Source organism: Danio rerio, chromosome 6 (assembly GCF_052040795.2).
Source record: "Danio rerio strain M-AB ecotype USA chromosome 6, GRCz13ab, whole genome shotgun sequence".
Lineage (NCBI taxonomy): Eukaryota > Metazoa > Chordata > Actinopteri > Cypriniformes > Danionidae > Danio > Danio rerio.
In genome coordinates, this window is record NC_141026.1 from 43661205 (window position 1) to 43674218 (window position 13014).

Sequence of the window (13014 nt, forward strand, 5' to 3'; positions counted from 1 at the left end):
TCCAGGATATGTTTTACGCAGCAGATGCTCTTCCAGCTGCAACCTATCTCTGAGAAACATCCATACACTCTCATTCCCACTCATACACTACAGACAATTTAGCTTACGCAATTCACCTGTACCGCATGTCTTTGGACTGTGGGGGAAACCAGAGCACCCGGAAAAAACCCACACGAATGCAGGGAGAACATGCAAACTCCACACAGAAACACCAACTGACCTAGCCGAGTCTCAAACCAGCAACCTTCTTGCTGTGAGGCGACACCACTACCTACTGCGCCACTGTGTCACCCCTTTTTTGCTTATGTTTAACAATATTAGTGGAGAGCAGTGTATTTCTTCCAACCAGATACTTTCTAAACAATCTGACCAGAAGTTATTGGTTTCTTCATGTAGAAGTTAGACACAGAGAAGGAAACCATTGACTTGGTGCACACCAGTCCAACAGACATCCGCGACCTGCCGTGTCGGATTCCTCTGGATACACCCAGATATCACTTCTTCCTCTACAAACACTCACATGAGGGTGATTACCTCGAGTCTGTTGGTCAGTTTCTCCATTCCATATACATATATCTTGTCTAAATTCATTCCTGTAACTGTTATCTGTTGACACATCCTCCTCTGTTTGTTTCCTCAGTGTTCATATACTCTATGCCAGGCTACAGCTGCAGCATCAAAGAGAGGATGCTCTATTCCAGCTGCAAGAGTCGACTTCTGGATGAAGTAGAGAGAGATTTTCATCTTGAGGTGGCTAAGAAGGTAAAAACCATAGACTGTAAAAGATATGGATGTAGTACCTGTGACGTCACCCATAGGTTTATGAAGAACCCAAAAGAAGCTACCAGTAGGTGAGGCCAACCGTCGCCACTTTGTTCGCGTGTCATTGCACTAACCAAGGGATACCAAATATGGGCAAAGAGGTGGAGCGTACCAAGCTGTAAACACCCTTTTTTCTGTTGTAAAGTTAGGCATTCTAACTGTGGGCTCAATAGAAATTTGCACCATATGGAGCCAGGACTAGCGGAATTTCGATGAATTGCAGTTTCAGTTTCTTCCGTATTGCTTCCCGCAGGAGAGCGGGAGGTTGCTGCTTGGTAAAAACACACTTTCTACAAGTCCAGAAGCTTTGAATATTTTTCCAGAAAAATATGAAAATTTCCTAAAAATGTTTAGTTTATGCAGTATAAAATGTTTTAGAAGGTTAAAACATAACATTCTTACATTTTCTTAATAACATTTTTCATAATTTAATGGTAACAGTAGTAAAACATTCTTAGAACGTTTATTTTAGCTGGAAAACTTCACTCTGTTTATTCACTTACCTAAATTCTATTATGTTTTTTAGTATTTTCTGTTAGGGATGTATTTTATTTTATATTCAATTGCATATTTATATATATAAATGTTAATGTAACATTTAATATTAATATTTAGAAGATTGTTTGCATATTTGTGAATCACATTTTTATGTAGACAAATATTTTAAGATTTGTATTTTTTTTCACTTACACACACACACGCACGCACGCGCACACACACACACACACACACACACACACACACACACACACACACACACACACACACACACACACACACACACACACACACACACACACACACACACACACACACACACACACACACACACACACACACACACACACACACACACACACACACACACACACACACACAGTGCTTAGTATAAATGAGTACACCTCTCACAGATGTCTCTTTTAATTTGTTATTTTCCACTGGATGCTTTAAAATAATACATGTATATGATTAGTCAGTTTTAAAGCCAAATCTGCAACTAATCTAACAAAAAAACATAAGATCCTAGTCCACAAATTACCTGACCAAAATTAATATATTGGGGTAAACATAAGTGAATTTTAATTTTAAAGTAATTTCAAGAGGCACGTGCTCATGATTGACCCAGCTGGCCCACATTAGCTAATCATGATCCTCCAATCAAAGAATCCCAAATCACTATATATATATATATCTCCTCATTTCCTTTCTACAACTATCTTCAGCTGGAAGAAACCCCCCTCCTCCCCTTTTTCCACCTTTATCCAGAATGGGCGGCACGGTGGCCCAGTGACTAGCACTGTTGCCTCACAGCAAGAATACCAATACTGTGGGGTCCTCGCTGAGCCATCTGGTATTTCTGTGCGGAGTTTGCATATTCTCCCCGTGTCTGCGTGGGTTCCCCGGTTTCCTCCCACCGTCCAAATAAACTCTAAATTATAGATAAGATAAGCCTAAAACTTTTTTTCTAATGTCTTACTCTCAGAAAGTTCACCTTGGCCTCAGCAGCGGGGGAGTTTGAGATCGACCTGAGCTCAATTTCCCCTTGCCTTGCGAAAGGGGGGAGCCCTGGGCCCGAGGACGCTCAGGGCTCTCTCCCGAGACACCACGCCAAACAAGCTATGTATAAATCATGAGCTAAGTGTGAACTCTTGAAAAATATAATAGTTTAAATATTGAAGTTTATAATTTTTCTTTGCAATAATTCATTTCAATTTAAATGTATTTTATTTTTTTCCCTAAAGATGTTTGTTGACCAAACTCTTATTTTAATGGATATAACTGTTTTGTTTAAATGCACCAAACATTGTTGTCTATATTCACTGAGAAATGAATAATAAAGGAGGTGTACTCATTAAAGCTGAGCAATGTGTACACATAATATATATATATATATATATATATATATATATATATATATATATATATATATATATATATATATATATATATATATAAAATCATAATCTCATACATATACACTAGTCTTCTGTAGAAGTGGATCAAAAAAGTTTATTAAAACTGTCCTAAGACAAGAATGGTTGTTGTTTCAATAGCTTTAGGACATTTTTGATGATATACACTCAGCGGTCATTTTATTAGGTACATCTTACTACTACCGGGTCAGCAACAATACTCAGTAGTGTAGGTAGACTGTGGTGTTGACACCATGCTCAATTGGTAGTAATGGGCCTAAAGTGTGCCAAGAAAATATCCCCCACACCATTAAAGCACCACCAACCTGAACAGTTGATGCAAGGCAGGATGAATCCATGCTTTTATGTTGTTGATGCCAAATTATGACCCTACCAGACCAAATTATGACCCTATTATGACCTAGTGTTGCAGCAGAAATCGAGACTCATCAGACCAGGCAACGTTTTTCCAACCTTCTACTGTCCAATTTTGGTGAGCCTGTGCGGATTGTAGCCTCAGTTTGTTGTTCCTAGCTGACAGAAGTGGCACCCGGTGTGGTTATTTTCCATTTTTAAATGTTACAACATGGACAAAAATGTGTTGTGACTGTGTGTCATTTCACTTTGACTTTACACACCTAAAAACAGATCAGTCCTGCATTAAAAGATAAATAAAATAATAAAGTGTTTATTAATTTGTCCATGTTCATTCCAGCTGGAGATTGACAGTGGAGAGGAGCTGACAGAGGAATATCTGTATGATGAGGTCCATCCTAAACAACATGCCCACAAGCAAGCGTTCGCCAAGCCTCGCGGGCCTGCTGGAAAAAGAGGAAACAAGCGTCTGATCAAAGGTGGAGGAGAGAACGGCGGAAACAGCTAGAATGAACACAAGAGAGAAAGAGAGATACGAACTTCAGTTGCTCCATGAACGTCCCACAGGTCCCTTTTTTCCACCCGTCTGCAGGTCATCTGTTCATCCTGCACGCGGAGAGAAAGAAAAATAACAATACTTTGCTCAGTTGTTTTTGTTTCTACTTTCTTTGGCTTGTATTTTCATTCAGTCTGTGTTACAGTAATGTGCATATAACAGCACCCTCCGCTAATATCGGCACCCTTGGTAAATATATCATTTAGCCTTTTGCTCAAAATATTAATAAAAATAGTGAAGACGATTTAGTTTTCAATTGTTTGTTCTCAGTGAGAGCAGAATTGTTCATATTTTGCACAAAAGTTTAAAAGGTAACACAATAAAGTTATCTTTTCATAGGCTTTTTTTGCTCATGTTTACCAGGAGAGCCAGTATTAGTGGGGGGCAGTGTATTTAGGAGACAAACTCAGGAAATTATTTTTTCTGTGTACATTTTCAGAGCATATTTTTATGTCATTTCGAACGTACTTGCAGACACACTCCAAACTCTCAGCATATAAAAAAAGTATTTGTGTTTATTAGCTTGCTCATGCCTTAAATGTGTTTTTCAAAGAAGTTTGTCCACCTTTTTAAACCCCAAAGTCCAAGAACCTGCTGCAGATTCATAGAAAACGACTCAACCATATTCACACACTCTCAGCCAAGCCAAATGTGACACGTAGTCAGAATATTATACTCGGCTACGTGAGAGTCACTCAGTTTGTTCAGTAACAGATATGTCGCAATGATTGGATGTGTTAAAATATGCAGATTTAGACATAGATTTCAGATTTATTTTAGAATTTATGCGTTGTGTTTTCGGGTCAAAGATGAAAAAGGTCATTTTATATACAGTTGAAGTCAGAAGTATTAATCCTCCTGAATTATTAGCACCCGTTTATTTTTTCCCCAATTTCTGTTTAACAGAGAGAATATTTTTTTCAACACATTTCTAAACATAATAGTTTTAATAACTCATCTCTAAGAACTGATTTATTTTATCTTTGCCATTATGACACTACATAATATTTGACTAGACATTTTTCAAGACACTTCTATACAGCTTAAAGTGACATTTAAAGGCTTAACTAGGGTAATTAGGTTAACTAGGCTGGTTAGGGTATTTAGGCAAGTTATTGCATAATAATGGTTTGTTCAGTATACTATCGAAAAAAATATTGCTTAAAGGGACTAATAATTTTGTCCTTAAAATGGCTTTTAAAAAAAATAAAAACTGCTTTTGTTCTAGCCAAAATAAAACAAATAAGACTTTCTCCCGAAGAAAAAAAAAATTATCAGACATTCTGTGAAAATTTCCTTTCTCTGTTAAACATAATTTGTGAAATATTTAAAAAGAAAAAAAATATTCAAAGGGGGGCTAATAATTCTGACTTCAACTGTTCATAGAAATCATAATAAATTAAAGCGTCTACTTTAATACTTCAAGTCACCTTCGTGAAAATAAGTTGTCAAAATATGGGCAAAATTATAATTTGTTATAATTCAAGCCATTCTGTTATTTAGAAATTAATTACATTTACAAATTAATATAAATAAAATTACTAATATTTTATCAAAATATATAAAGAAATAAGTGATTGCACTAAATTCATTATAATGTAAATGTTTAAAGACAACATGCTGACATAAACTAGTACAGATTATAAAAGACTTTATTCCTAAATACATTGAATGCTTCATCACGATTACTCTAAATATCCATGAAAGTATTTTATGTTAGTATATAAAGAATAGTTCAACATTTTATTGTTTCTTGTTGTGATGGCTTTGAGTAGAAGCTTTTGTTTGAAATCAGAACAATTCCAAACTCTTTTTGTATATCAAATCAAACAACAACAGCAAGCAGTGAGTCTAATGGAGTTTATGCACACAGACTTTAATCTTAGCCAGCCAGCCTTGGGGCTTCCGCTAAACTCTTTCCATTGTAAAATTGCCATGTTTGAGGTCTGATTTCTTTAAAAATGTGTTATTTTTTCTCCTGGATAGACATATGATATAAAGTTGGTCACAGATAGGACAAGAAACACTGCATTAAGTTACATTTTCTCTCCCCATGTCTTTAAAATATGAACATTAATTTTACTTCAGTGTTTTCAATGGAGTTTCTGTGCTCACCTGCTGATCCTGATGGCACTAGAAGTTACATTGCATTTCATCTCATTTAACGCTTGAACAACTAAATGAATGCTGAATGTTAAATGAAGTCTGAATTTAACTGAATGTATTGTAATTACATTACAACATTGATGCTGTAAAAGTAGCCTTATGAAATTGAAAATAGTCATAGTTTCACTGGAAGTCATGGCTTATCATGGCTGAAAAACACTGAATAATTATAAAACTAAAATTGCTTGCAATGTTGTGTCTGTAAAGTGTTTAATTGGTTCAAAGTATTTTATTTATAGAACAAAACTGATATTGATCATTTTTATCTATTCTTTTTTCTTTTATTTTTTTTTTGTCATCTGATTATATTGAGGGCCACATGAAAGATTATCATAAATAATAAAAATTGTAATTAGCAATAAATGAAAGTCTGTAGCCCTTTCTTTCATTTCTCAAGAACTGTTGCATAAACAACAACAATTCCAATGTGTGTGTTTGTGTGTGTGTATGTATGTATGTATATGTATATGTATGTATATATATATATATATATATATATATATATATATATATATATATATATATATATATATATATATATATATATATATATATATATATATATTTATGATTATTTCAATCAAAGTTTTAGTTATTTTGATTTGTTGGATGTTTATTTACTTTTCAGTAAACATATGTTATCATAATTTTAAAAAGGATTCTAATATTATTTTCTTTTTCATTTCTTTTTATACTTATGCTTTTTATCTTTTTTCATTAATTAAATTATTTATTAGCTGTCATTTATTTATTTTGTGTTTTTAATAGGCTTTTTAATTTTGTAGTAATTTTCTCCAAAACGTTTTTATTAAAAAGCCGTGCTGTAATGTACAGCTGAGAATACACCTGATAGCCTCTGGACGGCAGTAACAACACGTTCAGAAATGGACTCTCCGTCAGAAAAAAAGTAAACATAATGTATGAATGTACAGCTGCTAGAATGTGTCAAGTAAGTCATGAGGCGAATAATAAGCATTAAATAATTGAAATAGTTAAAAAATAGACGTGCTTTACCGCGTGCCAACAGGGTTTTCATTTTTCAGAAAAAAAAGGTTTTAAGAAGCAGCAAACAAACGGTTAATTAGGTTGCGGCGGATGTGGGCGGGGCCTCGGCAGAAGGGAAGCACCTGATTGGTTGAGCTCAGGAATGGCGCTCACTTTTCCTGGAAAGTTCTTGGAACGTCAGCCGTGCGGCCAGTTTCACGAGAATTGCCGTTTTCGTCCTCGAACGTCAATCACAAACATCAGGAAGCAATTACCGACAATAAAACTCCCAAATGAGTCATTGCAGGCTCATTCCAGCGCTAGTTCGTTACTCACGAGACCACCGTATGCTAGACTGAGAGAGAGAAGAGGGCATCGATTCTGTGGCTTTCGCGGAGGCGCGCTGCCGATGTCGTCACAGGCGCTAAACACGGGGAGATTCTCAGAAAAGCAATCCCGAGAAGTCAGACAAACTGAACAAGGCAAACCCTGCAGTGCTCAGCCTGTCGTTCAGTTTTAGGGCACGAGCTAAACAGAAACGCCGCTCGTTTTCGAGAAGCATGTCCGCGTTATCAACTCGAGCAGTTTGTTAAACAAATTGGCGGACGGGTCGCGCGCACTTGTGTGACAGCCAGAGACAGAAGTACTGACTGAGTGTCCGGACGCTCCTCACCGCCGCCGAGATCCGCTGATTTTTACAAGCCCGAGAGGGAAATCTCAGCATCAAAGAAACTTTAAGGAATCCGGCTGATTTCAAACCGGACATCTTCATTATGATATTGTGCGTTGAAGGGTGAGTTTAGCGACTCATCTTTATTACAAATTACAACGAGACATTATAATTTGTCTATTTGTTCATTAACTGAATATAACACATTTTGTTGATGGCAGTTAACATCCAGCGAGTAGACTCTTAAAATAAAACTAAGAAAATATATGTATACATTATTATTATTATTACTATTATTATTTAGATATCCGTCAAAGCATACGGTGAAACACATTTGTCAGTTTAGTGAACTGGAACCCTTTCATCCTGTTGAATGAGCTTGATTTTATTCACAATTGTATGTGAAATGATAGAGGTATAGTTGGTTTTATATTGGGATATTCAGACAATCTTAAAAATAATGTCAGAAAAGTATTCTTTGTAAATTGTAAATAGTGAAATCATATTAGCAGCAAAATACTATTACAGTAACTTAGAGCATTGTTCACAGTCAATTAGATAACGTTAGTGTTAATGTTTAGAAGGCATACTTGCATGCTAATTCCAATCGAATATTCAAAGTAACATGGTAAACAATATAGAGACTTCTAAATGAACGAATATAAACCCAACTTTACCTATATTGTGTTATGGATCTCTAAAAATTATGTAGTTTTTCTTTCTCTGTAGAGAAACTGAAACTTTATTCAAAAGCTGTGGATCACCGTTTCATTTCAATTTAAAAAGTTGAATAAACAGTCTCTGAATTGCTGTATGTTGCATGTTTTTATTTTTTAAGGCAAGTGCACATTTTCTATTCCTTAAAATAATTGTATTTTTCTTCCCCCAGCCCCAGCCCGAGAGCTCTTTTGCCTTTCTCTTCACCGAGACGCATTGACGAACCTTTTCTCACCATTGAGGACGCTAGCAAAGATTACAGGGCCCTCACCCTTAACTTCTCCTATCTGGATGCCTCAGGTAGATGAAAACAGAATTACTACAGGTCTACTAATTAGTAATAGTAATGAAAATTATAATAAAAATAGTAACCATTCTTTGATCTTATTGTTATTATTGCAATCAGAATTCAATCATAAATCCAAGAACTGCTCGAGGGTCTTTTTCAAATGCAAAATGACATTTTAAACGTTTTATTTAATTTGATAGTTCACATTATTCATAATAAAAATAAACAATACACCTATTAGTTAAATCATGGCAGCAGCAATCACAAAAGGATGATTTTGATGTGACAAATATGTTACATTTCATACATGAATGCATACATTTATAAGTACATCATATAATTATGCCATTATGCTTAGTTTTGTAGAAAGATCAACTCAACATCTGTATTTTACATTCCTCTATTTATATACATCTCTCCATGATAACTAATTTTTTCCCTCCTCCTTTTCCAGGTTGGTACTGGGGTGGCATCTCTGCCAGTGAGGCCCACTCTGTTCTAAAGGGGGCATCGGAGGGCACTTTCTTGATACGGGACAGCAGCCACCCTGACTACATGTTGACTCTGTCTGTTAAAACTGTCCGCGGGCCCACAAACGTCCGCATTGAGTACAGGCAATGTCGTTTCAGTCTGGACTCTAGCTCTCCAGCCAGATCTCACCTGCAGTCCTTCCCCGACGTCCACAGCCTCGTGCAGCACTACGTGGGCTCCAAGAGCGAAAAAAATGAAGAGAAGATGGAGGAGGCCCATCACGTAATTTCATCTGCACCCAAGGAATGCTCAGTACTGCTGAAACTCAAAAAGCCAATCCATTGTCCTCAAGGCTTTCCTTCTTTGAAGCATCTCACTCGCTTGGTCATCAACAAACACACCAGCAGCACAGAAATGCTGCCTCTGCCCAATCCGCTGCTTTACTATCTGCAGAATTACCCCTTTCAGCTTTGACGATGCCATCGAAAATGCACAGAATGGCCAATCGTGAGATGTTTTGAAGTAAATGCACAATCCTAACCTGACAGTTGGGTCATGAAGAAGCAGTGTTAACCACTTGAAGAAAGAGAGACTCTTTGTTTTTTTCTTTGACGGTCAGCAAGTCTCTCATGAGAGGCGAGTCTTTTTTTTCAGAAACTGAAGTCATGCTGTTAAAGCACGACAGGTTAAACTTACAAGCTTGGGGTCTGAAGGGTGAATTGGTGAAAATTCTGCGGCCACTTTAGGAACGGTTGGAAACACGGACACGCAGCTTGTCTGAAGCACATTCGTAACTTAGCTGGATCTCCAGAAAGGTGAGATTTAGTCACTGCGCTGCCTTGACTGGAAGTGGTCCTTTCCTCGGAAGTGAAATGCGGTGAAATGTTTTTGACTATTTTAATCAAGATTTACATCTTTCTTTTCTATTCCCACAATGTGGAGTTTGTATGTATTTATGGATGCAAGATCCTTTGGTTTTTTGTAATAAAAGGTGACAATCAAATTTAGTTGAAGTCATGATCCTTTTATCATCAGAACGGTGTCTTTTGGAACCACCTGGAAATATTACAATAATGAAATATGGAATTACGTTAAAAGGACAGATCACTAAAAAACATTTAAACTGTCCTTGAATTCATCATTACTCATTTGAAACCTTTATTAGTTGCGTTCTTCTGTTAAACACAAGATATTGGGAAAAATATTGGAAACCAGTAACCATCGACTTCCAGGATATTTGTATTTCCTACATTGGAAGTCAGTGGTTACAGGTTCAGCTTTCTTCACAATATCTTTTGTGTTCAACAAGAAAAAGAAACTGCTTTGGATCAGTAAAAGGCGAGTAAATCTTCATTTTTGGGTGAACGATCTCTTTAAATGCTCAGGGTGATTTATACTTTTGCATCAAGATCAGCAAAAGATATGCTTCGGTGCAGCTTTCGCATTTGGCTCAAAACGTTACTGCACGTCGCAACGTTGCGTAGTTCAAGCTCTGTGATTGGTTGGCTTGATAGCTCTGCAGTGGCATAGCGGACGCACCGATCACTACATAAGCACCCCCGGTATTCACTTCGTGTGATCATAAGCCTCCAATCCACCCCACAACCCCCCTGGTGTTCATTCCTGGGGGGGCCCATGCATTTCGTGCTACGCCACTGTAGCTCTGACCAGTGTGGGCGGGACCGACAGCCGTGCAAACCCATTAGAGTGAAGGCTGATTTACACTTCTGCGTCAAGCACATGCGTACGCTCTGTCGCAACTTTCGCATGATCGCATTGCCCTCACCATGGCTAACGTTGACTCTGATTGGTCGGCTTGGTAGTGGTGACAAGCACGTGCAGTGCTGAGAGCCGCGAGCCCAATGGAGTGATTGTTTAAAGTGTCGAATTGCGCGAAACTACTCTAGGTGGAGATTTTTGTTTTGTATCTAACTTATGATTAAAGTTGTTGTACGTCCGCCGGTGCCCGCCTCTAAATGAGCGAGTTTGAGCTACTTGTAGCATTCAGAAAAAAACAAAATACCCTTAAGGAAACAGCACAGAGCACCATAAAAACCTCACTGCCAGCTAATGTTTCGGAAGTGTTATTGCAGAGCAACACAAACAGCATGCAGAAGTATAAATGCATGACTACGCGCGAGGCAGGCGCCGTGGGTCAACCTGATCACTCCATGCAGAAGTATAAACCAGCCTTTATACTTCTACATCACGTGCACGCATATGGTCAGGCACAGTCTTTGTGCGGTTTCATAGCCCTTCTGTGGTTGATGCAGACACTGACCTCTCGAAAAATGTAACTACACGTCACATTAGCCCCTTTCACACATACAGACCTTTTCGGAAAATTACCGGCAATTTTCCGGAAAGGTGTGTATGTGTGAACAGGCCCTTTTTGAAAATACCGGTAAATCCGTTTTGGCTATTTTGCGAAAAGAGAAGTTGTAACATTACCAGTAATTTGCCGGAATGCTGCGCTGTGTGAACGCAAAAGGAAGATTGCAGGAAAGAGCGCGTGCACGTCTAGAACGTGCTGACGTGAGACGTCTGCTTTAGCCAATCAGAACAGTCAGACGCATTCACGTCCGCGCGGTTTATGAGAATAAAAGCCTTTGAATATTTTTCCAGGCACATTCAGCTGCTAGAAATTAGTCAGATAATGGTTATATGTTCATCTTAATGCCAACGGTGTAATTAATTATCGATACAATGCTTATGATATGCCGTTGTTTACCTTCAAGCTCTGCGTGTGCCCATGAAACCGCCCGGAGCGCCAGCACACACACATATGCGAAAGTGTTTCTCTATACGTTTTCATCGAAGTTGTTCACTATACTGATCCATCCACAGAGTTTGTGGTGTAGTCAAATGTTTACAAATACAAGCGCAGCCGTTTAGAGGTAATTTCTGGTTAATGTCAGAATTTACCGGTATTTTGGAATGGATGAGTGAATGCTCTTTTCCGGAAAAATTCCATAACGTCCTCGCCTGTGTGAACATCACTTTTTTGAATTTACCGGTTAAGTCGTTCTGGAAATTTTCCATATATTTACCGGTATCACTGTGTGAAAGGGGCTAATGACTTGTAGTGCAAGCTTTGTTATTGGTCTGCTTGGTAGTGGTGACGAGCGTGCTAAGAGCTGCGAGCCCGACGGAGCGATTGTTTTTGAGTGTCGAGTCTCGTGAGGGAGCTCCAGATCGAAACTTTTGATTTGTGTTTACCTTTATGATTAAAGATGTGGCAAACTATGTTGCACGGCCGCCGGTTCCCACCTCTGAATGAGTAAGTTGGAGCTACTTGTAGCGTTCAGAAAAAAACAAAACACCCGCGAAAAAGTAACACAGCGCACTATAAAAACCTACTGCCAGCTAGTGTTTCCAAAGTGTTATTGCAGAGCAACACAAACAGCACGCAGAAGTATAAATGCATGACTACCTGCAAGGCATACACCGTGGGTCACGCCGATCACTCCACGCAGAGGTATAAATCAGCCTAGGTTTAGCAACTGAAGAAAAAAATGGGAGCTTTTCAGGGAATGAAACGTGGAGAGGGCAGATGCGATCCAGAGAATCAAACAATCAGGCTCACTCCTCTTCTTAGTACTGGCCTTCCAGCAAGACTGTCAAACAAGGTCATTCAGAGCTCTAATCTCACAATAATAGGATTATTAGATGAACAAATGTGCGTGAAATTGCTGAGCAATTTAGTTAATCAATTCAGAACAAAAAAGTGTGTCACACAAGATTATTAGACGGCGCTTGAAAGCATCCTCATTTATGGCCATCATTGTTTTACAGCCGAACACATCTAAGCCTAAAAATGGCTGTTTACATCTTGTAGAGATTAACTAAAAAGGAAGTTTAACATCTGGGGATTTGTATATAATCACAAGTCTTTTATAAATGAATGAGATTTGACTTTGTGCTTTCGTTTCAATGTTTCAAACATGTTTAAAAACAATGTGGGATTTTAAAAGCAGAACTGAGGTGTGGTGAAATGAACGTACCAAAACGCAGGCAAGCCTAACCAACTATTAATAATGAACAGTGAAAG

At 37.9% G+C, this 13014-nt stretch overlaps 2 protein-coding genes and 1 long non-coding RNA gene across 12 annotated transcripts in view; 2 read left to right on the top strand and 1 right to left on the bottom strand.

The window, feature by feature from the left end:
* twf2 (twinfilin actin binding protein 2) overlaps window positions 1–6200 on the top strand; it is a 31490-nt gene extending 25290 nt beyond the window's left edge. For 2 of the 4 annotated variants that reach the window (NM_001441678.1, NM_001009897.3), the window contains 4 exon segments: window positions 397–547; window positions 641–762; window positions 3451–4872; window positions 4902–6189. In NM_001441678.1, coding sequence (NP_001428607.1) covers window positions 397–547; window positions 641–762; window positions 3451–3618 — 441 coding nt within the window. In that variant the 3' untranslated portion in view covers window positions 3619–4872; window positions 4902–6189. 4 annotated transcript variants of the gene reach the window in all.
* On the bottom strand, window positions 2808–7475 carry LOC141386331 (uncharacterized). 4 transcript variants are annotated; one of them, XR_015494035.1, is made up of 3 exons: window positions 6960–7475; window positions 3651–3716; window positions 2808–3556 (listed from the first exon to the last, which is right to left on the bottom strand). It is a non-coding gene; the product is annotated as an uncharacterized LOC141386331 (long non-coding RNA). The 4 variants fall into 4 exon arrangements; XR_015494036.1 differs by having other exon boundaries at window positions 6847–6963; XR_015494037.1 differs by lacking the exon at window positions 6960–7475 and having other exon boundaries at window positions 2808–3553; window positions 3651–3780.
* cisha (cytokine inducible SH2-containing protein a) lies at window positions 6989–9966 on the top strand. 4 transcript variants are annotated; one of them, XM_087256098.2, is made up of 3 exons: window positions 6989–7609; window positions 8382–8503; window positions 8947–9966. In XM_087256098.2, exons 1-3 carry the CDS (start codon window positions 7590–7592, stop codon window positions 9435–9437), a joined length of 633 nt encoding a protein of 210 aa, XP_087112224.1. In that variant the 5' UTR covers window positions 6989–7589; the 3' UTR covers window positions 9438–9966.
* Window positions 9967–13014: the final 3048 nt, after the last annotated feature.

Bases quoted from the DNA above. Each gene is read 5' to 3' on its own strand.
- cisha (XM_087256098.2), top strand. From the start codon at position 7,590: ATGATATTGTGCGTTGAAGG. The intron at 7,610-8,381 runs GTGAGTTTAGCG...CCCCAGCCCCAG, and splicing joins ATGATATTGTGCGTTGAAGG to CCCGAGAGCTCTTTTGCCTT. The intron at 8,504-8,946 runs GTAGATGAAAAC...CTCCTTTTCCAG, and splicing joins CTCCTATCTGGATGCCTCAG to GTTGGTACTGGGGTGGCATC.